Source organism: Lynx canadensis, chromosome B2, assembly GCF_007474595.2.
Source record: "Lynx canadensis isolate LIC74 chromosome B2, mLynCan4.pri.v2, whole genome shotgun sequence".
Lineage (NCBI taxonomy): Eukaryota > Metazoa > Chordata > Mammalia > Carnivora > Felidae > Lynx > Lynx canadensis.
Window position 1 is genome coordinate 75,120,833 of NC_044307.1, and position 17,513 is coordinate 75,138,345.

At 41.8% G+C, this 17,513-nt stretch overlaps 2 protein-coding genes and 1 pseudogene across 10 annotated transcripts in view; 2 read left to right on the forward strand and 1 right to left on the reverse strand.

The window, feature by feature from the left end:
* UBE3D (ubiquitin protein ligase E3D) overlaps window positions 1–17,513 on the reverse strand; it is a 158,549-nt gene that overhangs the window by 140,736 nt on the left and 300 nt on the right. Inside the window, exons 1-3 of one of the 3 annotated variants that reach the window (XM_030315906.1) lie at window positions 14,983–15,105; window positions 4,524–4,720; window positions 512–602 (exon numbers count right to left, since the gene is read on the reverse strand). In XM_030315906.1, the coding sequence (XP_030171766.1) occupies window positions 512–602; window positions 4,524–4,720; window positions 14,983–15,059 (365 nt within the window). In that variant the 5' untranslated portion in view covers window positions 15,060–15,105. Of the gene's footprint in view, window positions 1–511; window positions 603–4,523; window positions 4,721–14,982; window positions 15,108–17,513 lie in introns of those variants that run through there. The other 2 variants (XM_030315904.1, XM_030315905.1) reach the window with 2 other exon arrangements.
* On the forward strand, window positions 5,563–5,925 carry LOC115514635 (annotated as a pseudogene).
* DOP1A (DOP1 leucine zipper like protein A) overlaps window positions 17,277–17,513 on the forward strand; it is a 113,214-nt gene continuing 112,977 nt past the window's right edge. For 4 of the 7 annotated variants that reach the window (XM_030315897.1, XM_030315900.1, XM_030315899.1 and 1 more), the window contains exon 1: window positions 17,305–17,380. The gene's annotated coding sequence lies outside the window, so the exon portion shown is untranslated. Of the gene's footprint in view, window positions 17,381–17,513 lie in introns of all 7 variants that reach the window. The other 3 variants (XM_030315898.2, XM_036064407.1, XM_036064408.1) reach the window with 1 other exon arrangement.

Below are 17,513 nucleotides of genomic sequence, written 5' to 3' on the forward strand. Positions count from 1 at the left end.
GTTACAAGATTAACTTAATCATCAAGAAAAGGTTAATTTGTGCTCCATAAGCTCTGTTTTAATAAATGGGGAAATAGGACATGGAGTTTAGAAAGGCACTAATAGAAATAGCTCAAATAAAAAGCTGTGTTGCACGAGCCTCTGTGATTTAGAAAATTCATTTAATGTGGAGAAAACCTCATTCACCAACATGATGGATAAAACATGCAACAGAGTCCATGTCCCTTTTCAGAAGACACACGCTTCAGTGATCTACACAGGCTTCCACCAAGATAAGCCTTCCTCCCTCAAAGCCAGCATGCCATGTTCCCCTTTGTCCCCTTTTAGAAGACCTAACTGCTCTATGATTGCTGGAGAGCTTAATGGTTGATTTTGTTCAAAGTGACATTAAGCTGGCTCTCATTTTAAGGCCATATACTTCTCCCCTGGCAATTACTTCAAAAATTCTGATAGAAGAAAAAGAGAACCATTGCCAGGCACAGAATTAATCAGTGTTAAATAAATTCCTTACCTGTCCCTTATTATGACTTCACCACAGGACTGGCAATAAAATGTACAGCATTCTCGGGCTTGTGAGCTTTGATTAAACATGGAAATCAGTTCTAAAAACAAAACAAAAAAAATCAATGAAATAGCAAATCTTAGAGGTTTGGGACAAATATATTAACATACTTAAAGAGTTTAACAGCCACAATAAATTACGATCAATAAACACTGTTTACGATCTACCCAGAAGTACACATTTAATTAGCATTATCTGATGACTCAACCAGAAGCAAATATTGTGAAGCGTTCTCAAAAACAAGATTTTGCTGGGGGCACCTGGGGGCTCAGTCGGTTAAGCATCCGATTCTTGATTTCGGTTCAGGTCATGATCACGGTTTGTAAGTTCAAGCCCTGCATACAGCTCTGCACTCAAAGTGTGAAGCCTGCTTGGAGTTTTCTCTTTCCCCCACTCTCTCTGCCCCTACCCCCTCATGCTCTCTCTCTCTCCTCTCTCCCTCTAAATAAATAAATAAATAAATAAATAAATAAATCTTTAAAAAATTTTTTAAAAATACCACAAGATTTTGCCAAGTGTCTCAGAGCTAGGTATCTCCCTAGATGATCCATGTAACATACCGTTGAGTTATCTCACTCATTCCATAAATACCGACACTAAGGATGAGAGAAAAGTAGCAATTTCTTTCACATCAAACTAACTACAAGGAGCTTCACCATCCTCAGCTTTCCTCTGCTGTTTTAGGTATAGTTTTTCATCACCATGACTGCTGGCTCTATCTCTCAAATTTAAGTTTAATTTGATTTAAACAAGGTCTATGTCAACTCTGGCCTATTACCAATGCATACAAAAAGAATCTTGAAACTGGTCTCTATTGGACAGGTTCCTGGGAATAGAATGGCTCCTAAGAAGAACTCAATCTTTCAAGAGCAAAACTCAACTCCTGGTTAAAGCTGTGGAAAAATGTACATTTCCCACATTATGTAAAGCACAGCATTCCCTTGGCTTCCATTCTTTAACTCATGAAGAAAGGAAACTTTCATTTCCAAAAACAAAAACCAAAAACCCACACACAAAAATACTTGTCTATAAAAAAAATTTTTTTAATGAAATGAGGCCATACACATTAAAATCAAGCAATGTAAACTTGGTTTATGTTACTTTGTAGGTATGTTAAGATTTTAAAAACTGATGCAAGAAAGTTTAAGCCTTGACAATTAAAAAGTCATCCTTTTAATTTCTAGGGGTGTCCACCAATCCCTGTAGCAGTAAAGTGAAGTAAACAGTATTCTTTAATTTTGAGCAGATAATAAGTAGACCTGGGTAAGTCATTCAAAACATTCTTTCAAAATATTCTTTTCAGAACGAATAAACAAATTTTCAGTGAAACACTCCCCCCTGCTGGTCACCCAGCAGGATCCACTGGCTCACGTTCAAGTCAGAACTTCCTGACAGAGTGGCATCCTGGGAGAGCACTGCCACCTGGGGATGAATCTAATGCTTGTGCTGTATCAGATTTTACTGTAGCCAGTTCCCTGTCAAAGGTCATGATCTGACTTATGTTCCAGTCAGAATACCATAATGTGTTTACTATAGTCCTTAAAAGAACGTTTATAGTTGAAAAGTCAACTTTTTAAGAACCTCAAAACACAACTAAATGCTAAAAATGTCAAAAGTCACTTCCTACACTACATTTTGACTCAAATTAACATCAGTATGTATCTATCTGATATTTATTCATCCAGCAAATATTTATTCACCACCTATTATGTGGAAAGCACCAAAGCTATTAAGTACTGAGATCTATTCTGCATACCCTTTTATACACTACCGAACAGGTCTTTGAAAGTCTCCCTTTTCAGATATTTGAGTAAAATGTTTTAAAAATGTAAAGGAACAGGAGACCAATGGAATGCAAACAATATGCAAACCAACACACAGCAATTTCTTCTGTTCTACAACTAAAATGAAACAACAATGCTTGCTGATTCAAATTTTTTCTATTAGTTCAAGTTTTGCTATTTATCAACTATTACAGAAGATGAGTAGGCAACAAACCAACCCCGTCTCCAGAAGGCCTCCCTACCTCCCCAGTGTGGGATCTAAAATCACAAATCCACAAAACTAGCAGAAGATCAGAAAATACCCCAGTGTGGCTTTCATGCCTGCCTTCCCCCAGTTTCCATTATTAGTCTACTTCCCATCTTGGTGACCCCATTCTTCTTTTCATGGTTATTACAAGAGTCATTCTTAGCGTTTGGATATGTCACTTGAGCTCCATGACATTTCATTTTCCAACCCCGTATTCCTAAAACCAACTCTGCCCAACTCAGTCTAGTTATTCATTAATCCAGGACTTGAGCAAAAATGACTCCCCAATGAAAGAGCAGCACAAGACTCAGGGGAATGCTCCACATCACCTACATGGCTCTTCAAAACAATCCTGCTGACCCCACCTCTAGGGTCCATGCCGCTCAAATGAAAGGCTGAGCACAGATGAGGCAGAACAAAGTCTCAGGGTGCAGTTGAAACAATTATGATCCTTCCCTGATAATCAGCATCTCATAGATCTGTTACAGCCTGTTTCCCCTTTTTACATCATTTTTTTTAAGTTTATTTATTGATTTTGAGAGAGAGGGAGAGCGTGTACACACGCATGAGCGAGCAGGCAAGGAGCAGAGAGAGAGGGAGAGAGAATCCCTAGCAGGTTCCACACTGTCAGCACAGAGCCTGATGCCAGGCTCGAACTCACATTGAACTGTGAGATCATGATCTGAGCTGACATCAAGAGTCAGATACTTAATGGACTGAGCCACCCGGGTGCCCCTCCCTTTTTTACATCATTTTTAATCCTTTAAAGCATCTTACTTCCATGGTAAGAGATTTAATGAACCAATATTTTATTCAATAAGTTACTCTGAGAAACATTTCTACCATCTGACTGAATGTGACAGTAACAAAATATCAGAAACATAACAGGCATAGCAATAATCAAAATCAAATTATACATCAAACTCAATTTCAGAATCTTTATATGTGTTGCTCTATCTGGAAATGTCTCTACGTGGATGAGACCACTTTCATCATTCCATCCCCTGGTCGAGCATCAAGTGGTCACCCTAGTCACTCCCCATCCCATTATTCTGCCCTACTTTGACCAGAGCACTTTTCTCTGTACCCAAGTAACTTATTTGTTCATTATCTGTTCCCACCCATGAGAATGTAAGCTCTCTAAGAGCAGAGACCTTCTGAGCGTGGTCACTTCTGTATATCCCAGCACCTAGATCAAAGCCTAGCACATAGCGTAAGACAATGTTTGTTGGGTGGATGAATACTAATGCTTGAAAATCAACCAGGTGTTGCACAATTGCCCTCTCATTTTTTTTTTTTTAATTTTTTTTTCAACGTTTATTTATTTTTGGGACAGAGAGAGACAGAGCATGAACGGGGGAGGGGCAGAGAGAGAGGGAGACACAGAATCGGAAACAGGCTCCAGGTTCTGAGCCATCAGCCCAGAGCCCGACGCGGGGCTCAAACTCACGGACCGCGAGATCGTGACCTGAGCTGAAGTCAGACGCTTAACCGACTGCGCCACCCAGGCGCCCCAATTGCCCTCTCATTTAATCTTCAGTGAGGTAGGTAATCAACTCGCCAAGGTAGGTAATTTTACAATTAAAGAAAGAAGGCAGGGGTTACATAGGAAATCTCTGTACCTTCTGCTAATTTTGCTGTGAACCTAAAACTACTCTAAAAAATAAAATCTGTTAAATGGAGGACAAAAAACCCACTAACCCCCGCAACCCCCTCCCAAACAAAACTTCGGAAAGGTTAAGGGGCATGTTGAACTGCACACCTAATAACTGGCAGAGCTGACAAAGAAACCTTCTGACCATCAGCTCTTTCCATGCTGCTGCAGAACAGTCTTTTCCACCTGGGAAAAGGTCAAATTTTGAAAGGGAGAATCAGCTTTGATTTACAATGAAGAACTAAGTGCTAAAACAGGAGTGCTGGTATTACTTACTGGCATTGGATTCTGCCCACACCTGCAGCCGCAGGTGCAGCCCATCTCCAGCCACGTACTGCAGCCCACGGCAAGAGGAAGGTACAAGCCTGACCTCTGCTGGAAGCCGGAGCTCTGTGCAGTCTGCAGGGGTCTTCACCTGGAGTGATGATGGTGTTATAGAAATATCCATGGGCGTACCTCCTTCTTTAGGCTCCCTGGTAATTAAAAATAAAACACACAAAAAATTGCTTCTCAATGATGAAAACCACACGATACACAAGACAAAAATGGCCAAGGATCTCTCTATTCCTTTTCAATAAATGCTTTAAAGTCACTGGCCTCCCAAAATAGCAGTGAACAGATCATAAAGGAAAACATCATATACTAGATTTACACGAGGTCAGACTACTTTTCACAGTCACAGTAACATGAAAGTTCTGGAACATATTTTTATTCTTGCTTTTTTTATGGTAATAATGATGCATTTTTAAATGTGCACTTTTCCCCATTGCTAGTAAAGATTCTGAGCCCCAATTCTCTATTCTAATGCTTGCTGCAGCTACTCCACCTAGACCTTCGTGGGGTTGCTCCCAGGGCCATCCTGCATGCACAGTCCACCTTCCACCTCCTAGTAGCCCTTATTTCCTCCCACCAGTTTCCCCAAATGCAGGTTCTCTGAACTAGCACGATCTAATGCTGGCCTGTCCTACATTACGCACTTGTTCTTCAAAGTATTTCTGGTAAGAGAACTCAAGGCAGCACATTCATCTATGGTTTATTCACCTATGCATCCCTTGGCCCTATCATGGTTTATACATTCATTTACTTTTTCACTCATTCATTCAATACACCTATTTTGAGTTCTATTATGTGCCAGGTACCAGAAATACAACAATTAACAAGATATTTTCTCTGCTCCTCACCCCCCCTACTCCAAGTAGGACACAGGTAAGTGAACAGGAACGATCAAGGGAGTGTTAAAACACGTGGCGAGGCCAGGCCAGGATGATGAGTCGCACCGGGAGGGGGTTGGGGGACAGCCTGCCAACTTCGGGACATGTTCCTCATGATCTGGTGCCACAAGACAACCATCTTCACTGACGCCAAGGAGTTGAACCACGGTCAAGCTGAAGCGCATCATTGAGCGCATCCTCAAGCAGCCGCCCAAGCAGCTGTACACGGTTGACCAGCTTCTGGATGATGGCAAGACACGGGGAGTGTGGCTTCACCAGTCCGGCAGCATGGCTGCAGGCCCCACCCACTGTGGGCCTGGCCTTCTGGGCAGCTCCACCCACTCCCCTGTGCACCAGATGAAGCCTTTAAGGGCCTGTGCCCCAAGCCCTTCTCCATCCTGCCTGGGCTGCCTGCTGTGATGAAGCTGCAGGACTCAGGAAGCAGCACCAACGAACAAGTGGCCTAGTGAGTGAGAGGGCCCTGAACCCAACCCCACCTCATGCCCCACCCCCACTCATAAAAGAGATTTGGGTGTCAAAAAAAAAAGCAACTACATTGCATTGCACTTATTCATGGTAAATACTGAGTACTATGGAAGCACGTGGAGGGCTGCAGTAACTGTCAGAGGTCAAGCGCTGTTATTTGAATAATGAATGGGCTAGTGAGTGAAATATTCTTCTGAGACTAGCATTATAATGATGCTGTATTTTACTTACAATAAAGTATTGTCATTTGATATACAGGATTTTGATAAGACCAGGATTACATGAAAGATACAGAAGAAAACACTTAAGAAAACAATCTAGTGATGTATGTATGAATACCAGATATGAAAGGATTTGCTAATCCAATTCACTACAGGCACAAATCACATGGAGTAGGCAACCAAGAGTAAAACAGAGTACATTCCCTGTCCACCAGGCACCAAAAGCATGGCAGGGGATGAAGACATATTGAAATTATCCTTATATGAAGCTAAAATATGCTTAGCAGTGTTAACAGAGGTGTCAAGCATTCTGACTCCCTCTTAAGTGCAGACAGCAGGCGCGGGCCATCAACTTGGTATAACCTAAGTACAAAAGGTAGGCCATCTACTTGAGTGTTATCTAAGAACAGAGGTCAAACCCTGTGTTGAGGTATGAATCTTGATCAGGCCTCTTTTTTGAAAACCTTAAGATTACTTTCTGGCTAGTTTCTCTTCAAAGCATATGAATCTGCACCTAACTGGCAATACAGAATATTAAGACCCTGAGTCTTTTCCAGGGAATACATTCCCAAACTCTTGAGTCAAAAGTCTAATTTTGAGAAGGCACCTGGCTGGCTCCAGGTGTCGTACCTCATTGGTTAAGTGTACGACATGGGCTCAGGTCATGATATAGCCCTGCACTGGGCTCTGTGCTGACAGCTTGGAGCCTGCTTCGGATTCTGTCTCCCTCTCTCTCTGCCTGTCCCCTGCTCACACTCTGTCTCCCTCTCAAAGATAGACAAACGTTCAAAAAAAAAAAATTTTTTTTAAGTCTGGTTTTAAGAACCGATGCTCAAGAAATAAACTTCAAAGGGTGCCTGGGCGGCTCAGTCGGTTGAGCATCCAACTCTTGATTTTGGCTCAGGTCTTGATCTCACGGTTCATGGAATCAAGTTCCTCATTAGCCTCAGCATGGAGCATGAAGCCTGCTTAAGATTCTCTGTCCCTCTCCCTCTGCCTCTTTCCCCCACTCCCGCTAGTGCTCACTCTAAATAAATAATTAAAAGAAAATAATAATAATAATCCTCTAAAGCAGAGGTTAGAAGGGCCAGACAGTATTTCAGGTTTTGCGGGCCATATATGGCCTCTGTTGCATATTATACTTTGTATTTTTAAAATTTTTTTTAAGTGTTTATTTATTTTTGAGAGAGACAGAGTGTGAGTGGGGGGCGGGCAGAGAGAGGGAGACACAGAATCCAAAGCGGGCTCCAGGCTCTGAGCTGTCAGCACAGAGACCGATGCAGGGTTGAAACTCACAAACCGTGAGTTCATGACCTAAGCTGAAGTCAGACGTTTAACCGACTGAGCCACCCAGGCGCCCCCGTATTTTATCTTTAACGATGCTTTGAACAATATAAAATCCACTCTTAGCTCATAAGCTGTACCAAAACAGGCCATAGGTTAGATTTGACCCATGGGCCATAGTTTGTTGACCACTGCTCTAAAGATGCACAATTTGTCCATTTTGCTACTTCAGCGATTTTTAAGCTGGACTGTGCAGTTGGCACTTGGAAGTGCCTCAAGGGATATCATGGGGTTTCTAGGCCTCACCCCCATCCCATCTCTGGCTTACCACTCTTCTTCCCCTTCCTGAAAAATTCAGCCAATTACAGAGGGCTAAGTAAGGTAGGAGGCATCTATGTAAGTGTCGGAGAACCAGAGTGGTCTGGGATGGATGTGAGAAACCCAGCAGAGGAAGGAAGGAGGGCATCCACCAGGACAGCCACTACACAGGGATGTCAGATCACAAGAGGGATGAGGGGAAATCTAAGGATGAGGGGTGAGGGTGGCTGTTACAGGGTATAGGGCTTCAGAACCTGCCTTAGACTGTTCGTGTTGCTATAATTAAATACCATAGGCTGGGTAGCTTAAACAACACACATTTCTTACAGTTCTGATGGCTAGGAAGTAAAAGATCAAGGTGCCAGCAGATTTGGTTCTTGTTGCAGGCCCTCTACCTGGCTTGCAGATGGCCGCCTCCTCATTATATCCTCACATGGCATGGAGCATCTTCTGTGTGTCTTCTTATAAAGGCACTAATCCCATCATGGTGGCCCCATTCTCATGCCCTCATCTAAACCTAATTACCTCCCAAGGTTCTATATCCTAATACCATCATATTGGGCATTAGGGTTTCAACACACGAATTTTGAGGGGACACACAAATTCATTCCATAGCAGAGCCCAAGAAGATACCAGGAAGATGTCAACACTGAGTGGGGAGGAGTGGGGGATAGGAAGCAGCAAAGGATGTCTGCAGAAGATAAGTTACATAAAAGGGAATTAACCAAATAAATGTATGTCATGAGAATAATGGAAGCCAGTATTCTCGCTGTGGGAGAATACAGTTACAAAGAGGGAAAGGGAAAACACCAGAATGGATCCTACCACCATAGACTAGAATTAGAAATACTAGTGTGGAGTCATGGTATATAATGTGGAATCAATGTATATAAGTAGATACAGTAACACAGATGTATATGTGTGTAGATGTATGTATAATATACAAACACACAAGCATACACATACAGCCATTCATACATAAACATCACGTATATGTCACATACACACTACTTTTGTCCACTAGGACCTGGGAAGAGTGACATGTCAATAGTAATGAGAATACTTTGTGCTCAGATTTTGGTTTCGAAAGGTCATTTCCCACTTTAAAACAAATGAACAAACGCAAAACAAAATAGCACTCCCTGAAAAAATAACTATATCCAGGGCTGGAACAGGAAAAGAATGAGATGAACCTGGAACATGCTGCTGTGCAAAGAAAAAAGTCAAGGAATAATAGGAGCACATTAAAAAAGACAGAAATCCACTTGAAGGGATTCCCCCTAGCCACATCCGGTATAACTGGAGCAAAAAAAGTAACCCAATGAATAAGACCATAGGTCTATACTGATGTAAATGAATGAATGAATAAAATGAAAGTCTGATGAGGAACAAGAGCATTTACAGATAGTCTCAAAGGACCTCTACAAGTAATATTTATTGATTATAAAGAGACAGTCTTGCCAGACTGAATCAGCAAGAGCAGGGAGTCAGAACTGGCTACTGCACTCAGCAAATCTGAGAGAACAGAAGCATGAAGATTTTTCCTATCCTTTGTCAACCATACATTATTCTTCCTGAACACTGAAGCTCTTTCCAGTACATATCAAAACTCCCCAGGAGTATGGCAATGCAAAAGGTTTGAGATTCCCGTACATGTGACAAAAGGTTTTGGTTTTTTTTTGTTTTTTTACTCCATTTCAGATTTGTCCTTCTTCATTCCTATAAAAGCAGTAACCCAGCCAGACAACTTCACCTAGGCCCCTGTTCTGGTGTGCATTTACTGTGAGTTTTTGTCTGCCTATGCTACTTGCACTCATAAAGCTAAAGCACCCAGCCTTCTGCCTTCTGGAAGATAAAGAAATAGTTTCATCCTTGCGATATCCTTGTTCTGTAGTTACTCTGATGATAGCCAGTGAGGTTGTTAAAGTTTGCAGTATTCTTCTCCTCTTTGAATGGTTGAGGAAGGGGAAGGGGAAGAACATCCTCTTTCTTTTATGATAGTGCAGATATGCTAGCTTAAAGTGTATGTTTGTATTTCCTTATAATTAAAATACTGTTCAATTTGTTTTTTATAGACAGGCAAAAATATTTTACATAAATTGACTTCACAATTGAAAACCAGATGCTTTAGGCTGAACCATCATAGCTTCAGACTCAATGTTTTCCTAAATAAAAATGTTAAAGCCTCAAAAAAAAAAAAAAAGGAGTAACTTTCTGGTGAAGGTAGATATCATCTTATCTACATGCTCAAAGTTAGATGAACTTTAATGGAATAAGTCAAAATCATGTGCTACCTGATAGGATGCAATGAGAACACAGCATCACTTCTGTGATATTCCTGCCAAAGATGTACAACCCGACCCTAATCTTGAGGAAACACGAAATAAACCCAAATAGAAGTATATTCCACAAAACAAATAGGCTGTCATCTTTAAGTGTCAAGATTGTGAAGGTCGAGAAAAACTGTGGAAAGTTTCCAATTTTAAGAGACTAAGGAAGGGCGCCTGACTTCAGCCCAGGTCATGATCACAGGGTTCACGGGTTTGAGCCCTGCCTTGGGCTTTGCACGGGTGGAGAGGAGCCTAATTCAAATTCTCTGCCCCCCTCCCTACCTCCTCTCTCTGCCCCTCCTACACACTCTCTCTCAAACATAAATAGACATTAAAAAAAAAATAAAAGACTAAGGAAACATGACAATGAAATGCAATGCATGATTCTGACCTGGGTTCTTTTGCTATTACAGATAATATGCGGACATGTGGCAAAACTTGACCGAGGTCTGAGTGTTAAGACGGCAGTAATGTGTTTTCCAGTTTTGAAGGTTGTGCGGTGGTTATGTATGGGAATGTTCTTGCTTATAGGAAATATACAGTAATATAGTCAGGAGTGACAGTAACTTACTCTCAAGTTTGAGACTGTGCAAAAACAAACCGTTTGAGAACTGATTTTCCACAGGTTTGAGACCTGATTTTATATACTTGAGGCTTTCTTCACCGTGCACTTAGATTCTTTCAGGTGTCACACCCTGTTTGAATCTATCCAATGACTGCCATCTCATTCCGAGTACAAGCTAAAATCCTTTCAACGGCCCATTGAGACCCAGTGCTATACTAGAGAAGGTTGCTGAAATTCCAGGCATTTTGCAAACCAGCTGAAGTCACTTTGGTAGACATCATCCACAGTGAAAGTATCTACATCATAACAATCAGTAAATGCTGCAAATCAGGAAGATTTTTTTGTGTTTGATTGGTTCCCCTGGAAAGCAGGTTTTTAAACATTTACTAGCATACCCCTGTAAAACCATTTGCTACGTGCTCCACCAGCCCGCCCACCTCTCTCTGAACTAGGCACCCCTCATATTTTCTGTTCTCTTGGAGGGAAATGGTCTTCCAGCAGGTATATAGTTCCAAACTTCTGCCCTTTCAGTTTATTACTCAAGTGCTGCTTTCTCACTTGGAATGTAATCTTTTCTCCCTAACCCTTCGTGTTTTATTTTTTTCTACATACTTATCTCCATTTAATATATGATTTGGGGGCTCCTGGGTGGCTCAGTTGGTTAAGTGTCTGACTTTGGCTCACGTCATGATCTCACAGTTCATGGGTTCGAGCCCCGCATTGGACTCTGTGCTGACAGCTCAGAGCCTGGAGCCTACTTTGGATTCTGTGTTTCCTTTTCTCTCTGCCCCTCCCCTGCTTGAGCTCTGTTTCTCTCTCAAAAGTAAATAAACATCTGTGTGTGTGTGTGTGTGTGTGTGTGTTATTTGTTTTGTGTAATTTCTGCTCACCTCTCACCCACTGCCACCATTAGACCGTAAGCTCAATGAAAGCCAAGATATTTTTGCTTTTGCTATTGTCACTGTTCACAGCTGTATACCCAGCACTTAGAACTCGAATTTTTGGCACTAGAATAGGAACTCAGTAAACATCTGTGGACTGAATAAATGAATGGCCAAGATTTATCCCAGGAATGCTAAAATAGCTTAATATAAATAGATTTTTCTTATGCAATTCACAGATGTAAAGATGAAAGGAAAACATATGACTATCACAATACATGCAAAAATCATTACAGAAAAAATAGTATCTTCATGATTAAAACCCATAGTAAACTAGGAATACAAAGGAACTATGCAATCTATCACACAGATTTGCCAAAAATTTCATCATACTTAATGATAAAATGCTAGAAACACTTATTTATTTATTATTTTTACGTAGGTTTCCCACCCAGTGTGGAGCCCAATTGGGGGCTTGAACTCACAATCCTAATATCAATACCTGAGCTGAGACTAAGAGTTGGCTGCTTAACTAACTGAGCCACCCACGTGCCTAGAAACACTTAAGATTAGGAACAAGATGGGTGCCTGGCTGGCTCAGTTGGAGGCGCATGCAACTCTTGATCTCGGGGTTGTGAGTTTGAGCCCCATTCTGGGTGCAGAGACTCTGTAAATAAATAAAACTTAAAAAAAAATCAGGGGTGCTTGGGGTGGCTCAGTTGGTTAAGTATCTGACTTTGGCTTAGGTCATGATCTCATGGGTCCTGAGTTCGAGTTTTGCATAGGGTAAGCTCGAGCCCCACTTCAGGTGAACTTGAGCCTTGAAGTTTGAGAGCTTCTCTCTCTGTCCCTCATGAGATTCTCTCTCTCCCCATGCCTCTTGCTCATTTGCAACTCTCTCCAAAATAAAAAAGATTAGGAATAAGAATAAAACTCAATCATTTACATTAACTGAAACAGGTTAAAAAATTTCATTAAAATGCAGATTATCAGAACGTATTCAGAAAAACTCCACTCAGCATATGTTTAAAAAAATTTATATATAGGGGTGCCTGGGTGGCTCAGTAGGTTGAGCGTCTGACTCTTGATTTTGGCTTAGGTCATGATCTCACGGTTCATGAGATCAAGCCCCGTGTCAGGCTCTGTGCTGACAGGGCGGAGCCTGCTTGGAATTCTCTCTCTCCCTCTCTGCCCCTCCCCTGCTCTCTCTCTCTCTCAAAATAAATTAATAACCATTTAAAAAATTTATATGTAAAGACATAGATTACTAGTGAAAGGATAGAAAGATACATGATGACAAACAGTACAAATGTTTTCTGACAAAGACATTGAGTAATTTCACTGGGAGAAATGGCAGTCTTTTAAACTAATGATGATAGAAAAACTGGACATCCTTACAGGGGAAAAAAAAAAAAAAAAGGAAATTTGATTCCTATCTTACTCCAAACACACAAAAATGATTCCACCTGTCAAAGCTAAAACTATGTAACTCCTAGAAAATAAACGTAAGAGGAAAACTTTACCATCTTGAGGTAGGCAAAGATTTCTTAAGACACAAACAAAACTAATCATTAAAGAAAAAAATGCAACAAACTAAACTTCATTGTAATTAAAATTTTCTGTTCCTGAAAAGACACTATTAAGGAAATGAAAAGGTAAGTTACTGATTGGGAACACGCGTTCACATATTCACAAGGGCATAAATGAGAAAGGTCTTATTTCCAGACTATATAAAGAACTCTTTAAATTTAACAAAGAGACAAACAATCTGATTGTTTTCTAATGACAAAAAATTAGAAGACACTTTCCAAAGGAACATGTATGAATGACCAAAAGGCAAATCAAAAGGTGCTCAATACTATTAATCAGGAAAATGCAAATTAAAACGACAATGAGATAGCATTTTGTACCATTACAGAATTAGGTCATTTCCTAAGAGAAATGAAAATGTCTACCCACTAAAAGACTTATACAACAGTGCTATAGCAACTTTATTCACAATAATCAAGTTCTAGAAAAACACAAAATATCCAGAAATAGAATGGATAAATTATATATCGATACAATAGAAAACTACTCAGTGAGAAAAAAGAATAGGCGACATGTGTAATGGCATAAATCTCAAAACCACTGTTAAAGGAAAGCCAGAAACGAAAAAAGCACATACTGTATGAATCCATTTATATCCAACCATGGCAAAACTAATCCCTGTTAAAGAAAATCAGAAGAGTGGTTGCTTTTGCTTTTACCAGGGGCAAGGTGATGATAAAGTTCAACAGCCAAAGACTATCAGGGACAAACTAGCAAAGTCAGGTTTCTTCACTTGCTTAAACAAGAGAGTAGTAACCCAAGGGTACACTGAAGGGCCTCTTGGATGAGAGGAAGTAGGGAGGTTGTCTTTTGTTTTTTTTAAACTTATGATTTAAAGTTTTTTTTAAACTTACGATTTAAGAGGTAGAGGGAGAAACAGAAGAAAAAGAGAAGGGTAATAAATATCATCCCCATTTGACAAGGGAAAAAATTCAGATTAAGCAATTCTGCCCTTGTGAAGAAGCTAGAATTTGAATTCAATTCTCATGCCAAATCCCAAACTGCCACACCTATACTTGGCAAATATAAGGAAAAGAAAGATGGGCATCAATCTACTTCAGAGTGGCTCTGTGTAGGAAAAGTTTCAGGATTTTAACATCTAATTCACTCTACTTGAAACAGCAGTCACAAGGGAACAATCGAGGGGACCACATACTACCAAACAAGCAAAAAAAAAAAAAAAAAAAAAAGAGGACATTTCTCCTAAAAGTTTGTTTGTTGTAGTGAATAACGAAGTCAAACGTTTGCTGACTTCTCACTGGAACGCAGAATATGAATGAGCTCCAATAAGAAGCCTGCAACCTTTGTTAGTCGTTCAATGAACGTCTCAGTGTTTCTGCAGAGAACGCTGTGGACAAAAAACACAAACAAAAACAAAAACAAAAAAAAATCCCGAGTTTATTTACAAAATAAGAAGCTCTCACATTGGAACTTATCCTCTAGTGAGGATCCCAAAAAGAAACAGGCACGGCATTTTTTGCACTGCTTGTGGAAAGGCCGGATACTCTTATATCAGCGATCCTCAAACTTCAGTGTGTATTCTGACTCCTGGAAAGCGTGTTAAAACACAAGTTCTGATTCAGCAGGTCTAGTGTGGGGCTGAGACTGCATTTCTGAAAAGCTCCTGGTGATACCGAGATTACCAGTGAAGTGTGTGTGTGGGGGGGGGGGGACTAAAAGCACGAGGGGTGGGAAGAGAAGCTCCACTTTGAGTAATGGGACAGGCTCTAAGCAACTGGCAAGGAACTCCAAACCCCGTGCTTTTGAGGCAGGCGGAGGCTCCAGGGCCAGCAGAAACGGAGGCTACTCACGGCACCTCGGAGCCCCACACGCCCAGCGCCGGCCTTACCCCAGGATCAGCAGCGCGCTCCGCAGCTGTGTCCGCACCTCCAGGAACACTGGCGTCCCCGCGGCAGCCGCCGCCATGGCCGGCGACCGGCCGCAGCTTCTGGCGAAGCGGAGCCACCACGGCCAGGAGCGGCTGCACGTGCGGCGGTGACGGCCGCACGGGCCTCCCAGACAGGATCGCTGGGCGGACACAGCCCGCCAGCCCACAGCGCCGCCTGCCGGGCGGAGAGCGCGCTACCGCGAGGACTAGACCCGACAACGTGAGCGTTTTCAAATATGGGCCTCGGGTCTGAGTGGTCACAAAGGTGGGAAGGGAGAACCAAACGGTTCTCCCGCTCTTCTCCGTGTGGGCGTGGCCAGGTGCGTTAGTCTCCCAGGACAGGACCTTAAAAATCGGAGCCGAGTACACTCCCTTGGCTAGCTTGGGTAGAAATAAGGCTGGAAGAAAGGGAGATGACCGAGGGAGGTGGTATAGAACTGGCACTGAACCCTGGAGGCCTGAGAGCGGATTTCTCCACCCCAAACATACAATCTGGTTTCGTTTTTTAATAAAGTACAGTATCTTTTTTTATGAACTGTGGTCTGTCCTTTGCTAGCTCTCCTCTAAGGCAACAAACGTCCGAGATTGATTTGGCATTGCTTCTCGATTTAGACACAGTTGCTCCAAGATGCAAACAGTTGCAAAAATGTAAGAAGTTTTCTGTTACCGATGCAGAAAGGAGTGTGGTTAAATCAAGTGTCATGAATCATAGCATTAACCATTCCTATAACCTTTGAAAACAGGAAGATGAGAATGATCCGCATATACATTTCCACTCCCCATATTTTGTATAAATAAAAACTTATTCACAGAAGTCATACTCTTATTACAACTAGAAGATAATTTTGGAAAGTTTGACATAGTAAAGAAAACGATCTACTATAATGTAAATACTTAAAATGGGGAAATATTAAAAGGTAAAGCTATAGTGGTGGACTTACAATAATAATTTTAATGTTTATTTTTGAGAGAGAGAGAATATGAGTGGGGAAGGGAGAGAGAGAGAGAGCGGGGGAGACACAGAATTGGAAAAAGATTCCAGACTCTGAGCTGTCAGCACAGAACCGGAAGCCGGGCTCAAACTCACAAACGGTGATATCATGACCCTGAGAACATGACCTGAGCCGAAGTCTGAAGCTCAACCTACTAAGCCACCCAGGAGCCCCAATAAGAATTTTAAAAGAAAGAGGCTGGGGGCACCTGGCCGACTTGGTGGATGGAACATGCCACTTTTGATCTCAGGGTTGTAAATTGGAGCACCACATTGGGTGTAGAGATAACTTAAAAATAAAATCTTACAAAAAAAAAAAAAAAGCAGAAGCTTTTAGTTCTTAAAAACAGAAACAATGATGTATTTCCGAATATAAATTAAGAAAATCGTTCTTATTGATTGCTTCTTAATTTGAAGATTTTCCAAATAAATAATAAATCCACTTTAGAGATACTATTTTAAGACAGTTTTTCTAAAGTTAAGTATTTGCTGTTTCAAAGCTTATTGTGTTGCTTCACAAATTCCTGTTTTCATCACAATAATTCAAAATCATGGATGGAGGTAACAATGCAGTTAAAGAATTGTATTTACTACTATTCCACCTCAAATAATGGTGATCATGGGTGATGATTTTAACTCCTAATATCTGCCACCTTTAGTTCTCAAGGCTATTGAGTCTTAAATACAGACACATTATATTGAAATATTTAAGTCTTAGCACAGCATGTGCTTCATACTTGGCGTTTGGTTCTTTTTAAAGATTGCTATATTTCATATATATTCACACATTTATAAAACATAAAATCAGTCCCTTTTTTCTGTGATCCTACGGTTTAGGCAAAACTGCAACTTCCTTGTAGGAACTACATGATTTAGAGAGACATAAACTCAAAATGGTTCCAAATCTGATAACAACTATTTATCTCCTAACTTCACCAGTCTCTAACTTCTTCTGGGCCTCAAGTTCCTCATATGAAATATTGAAGAATAGTTTAAATATCACTTAAGTGATTGTTTAAATAATATTTAAAAGCTGTTCTCAATTCCTAGCATTCCTGTCAACTCCCCATTAAGATGCCCCTGGTGCTGGAAAGTCGAAAACACCTGCTATTCACTTTCCAGGCCCATCCATCCCCATAGTTGGTGGCCCAACAGTCCGCTCGAGGGCGCTGTGGCGACAGCTAGAGCCGAGAGGCGAAGCACGGACCGGGGGCGGGGATCCAGGGGCCGTCGACGTCGACGCCGGCGTGGGCGCGGGCGCGGTGCACGCTGGGAGCTGTCACTAGGCCCTTCGGCTCCCGGCCTCCGCGTCGTTGCCGCGGTTGCCAGGAGAGCGGCGCCGGCGGGGAGCGGCCGAGCCCACGGCAGGTAACAGCGTCCCCGCCCCTAGCGCGGTCGCGAGGCCTGGCCTGAGCGGCTTCCTCGGCCTGGCCTGTTCCGGAGCTGCGGGGACGCCCCGCCGTGCAGGCTCTGTGGCGTCGGGGGTGTTGCCGCCTCGGCC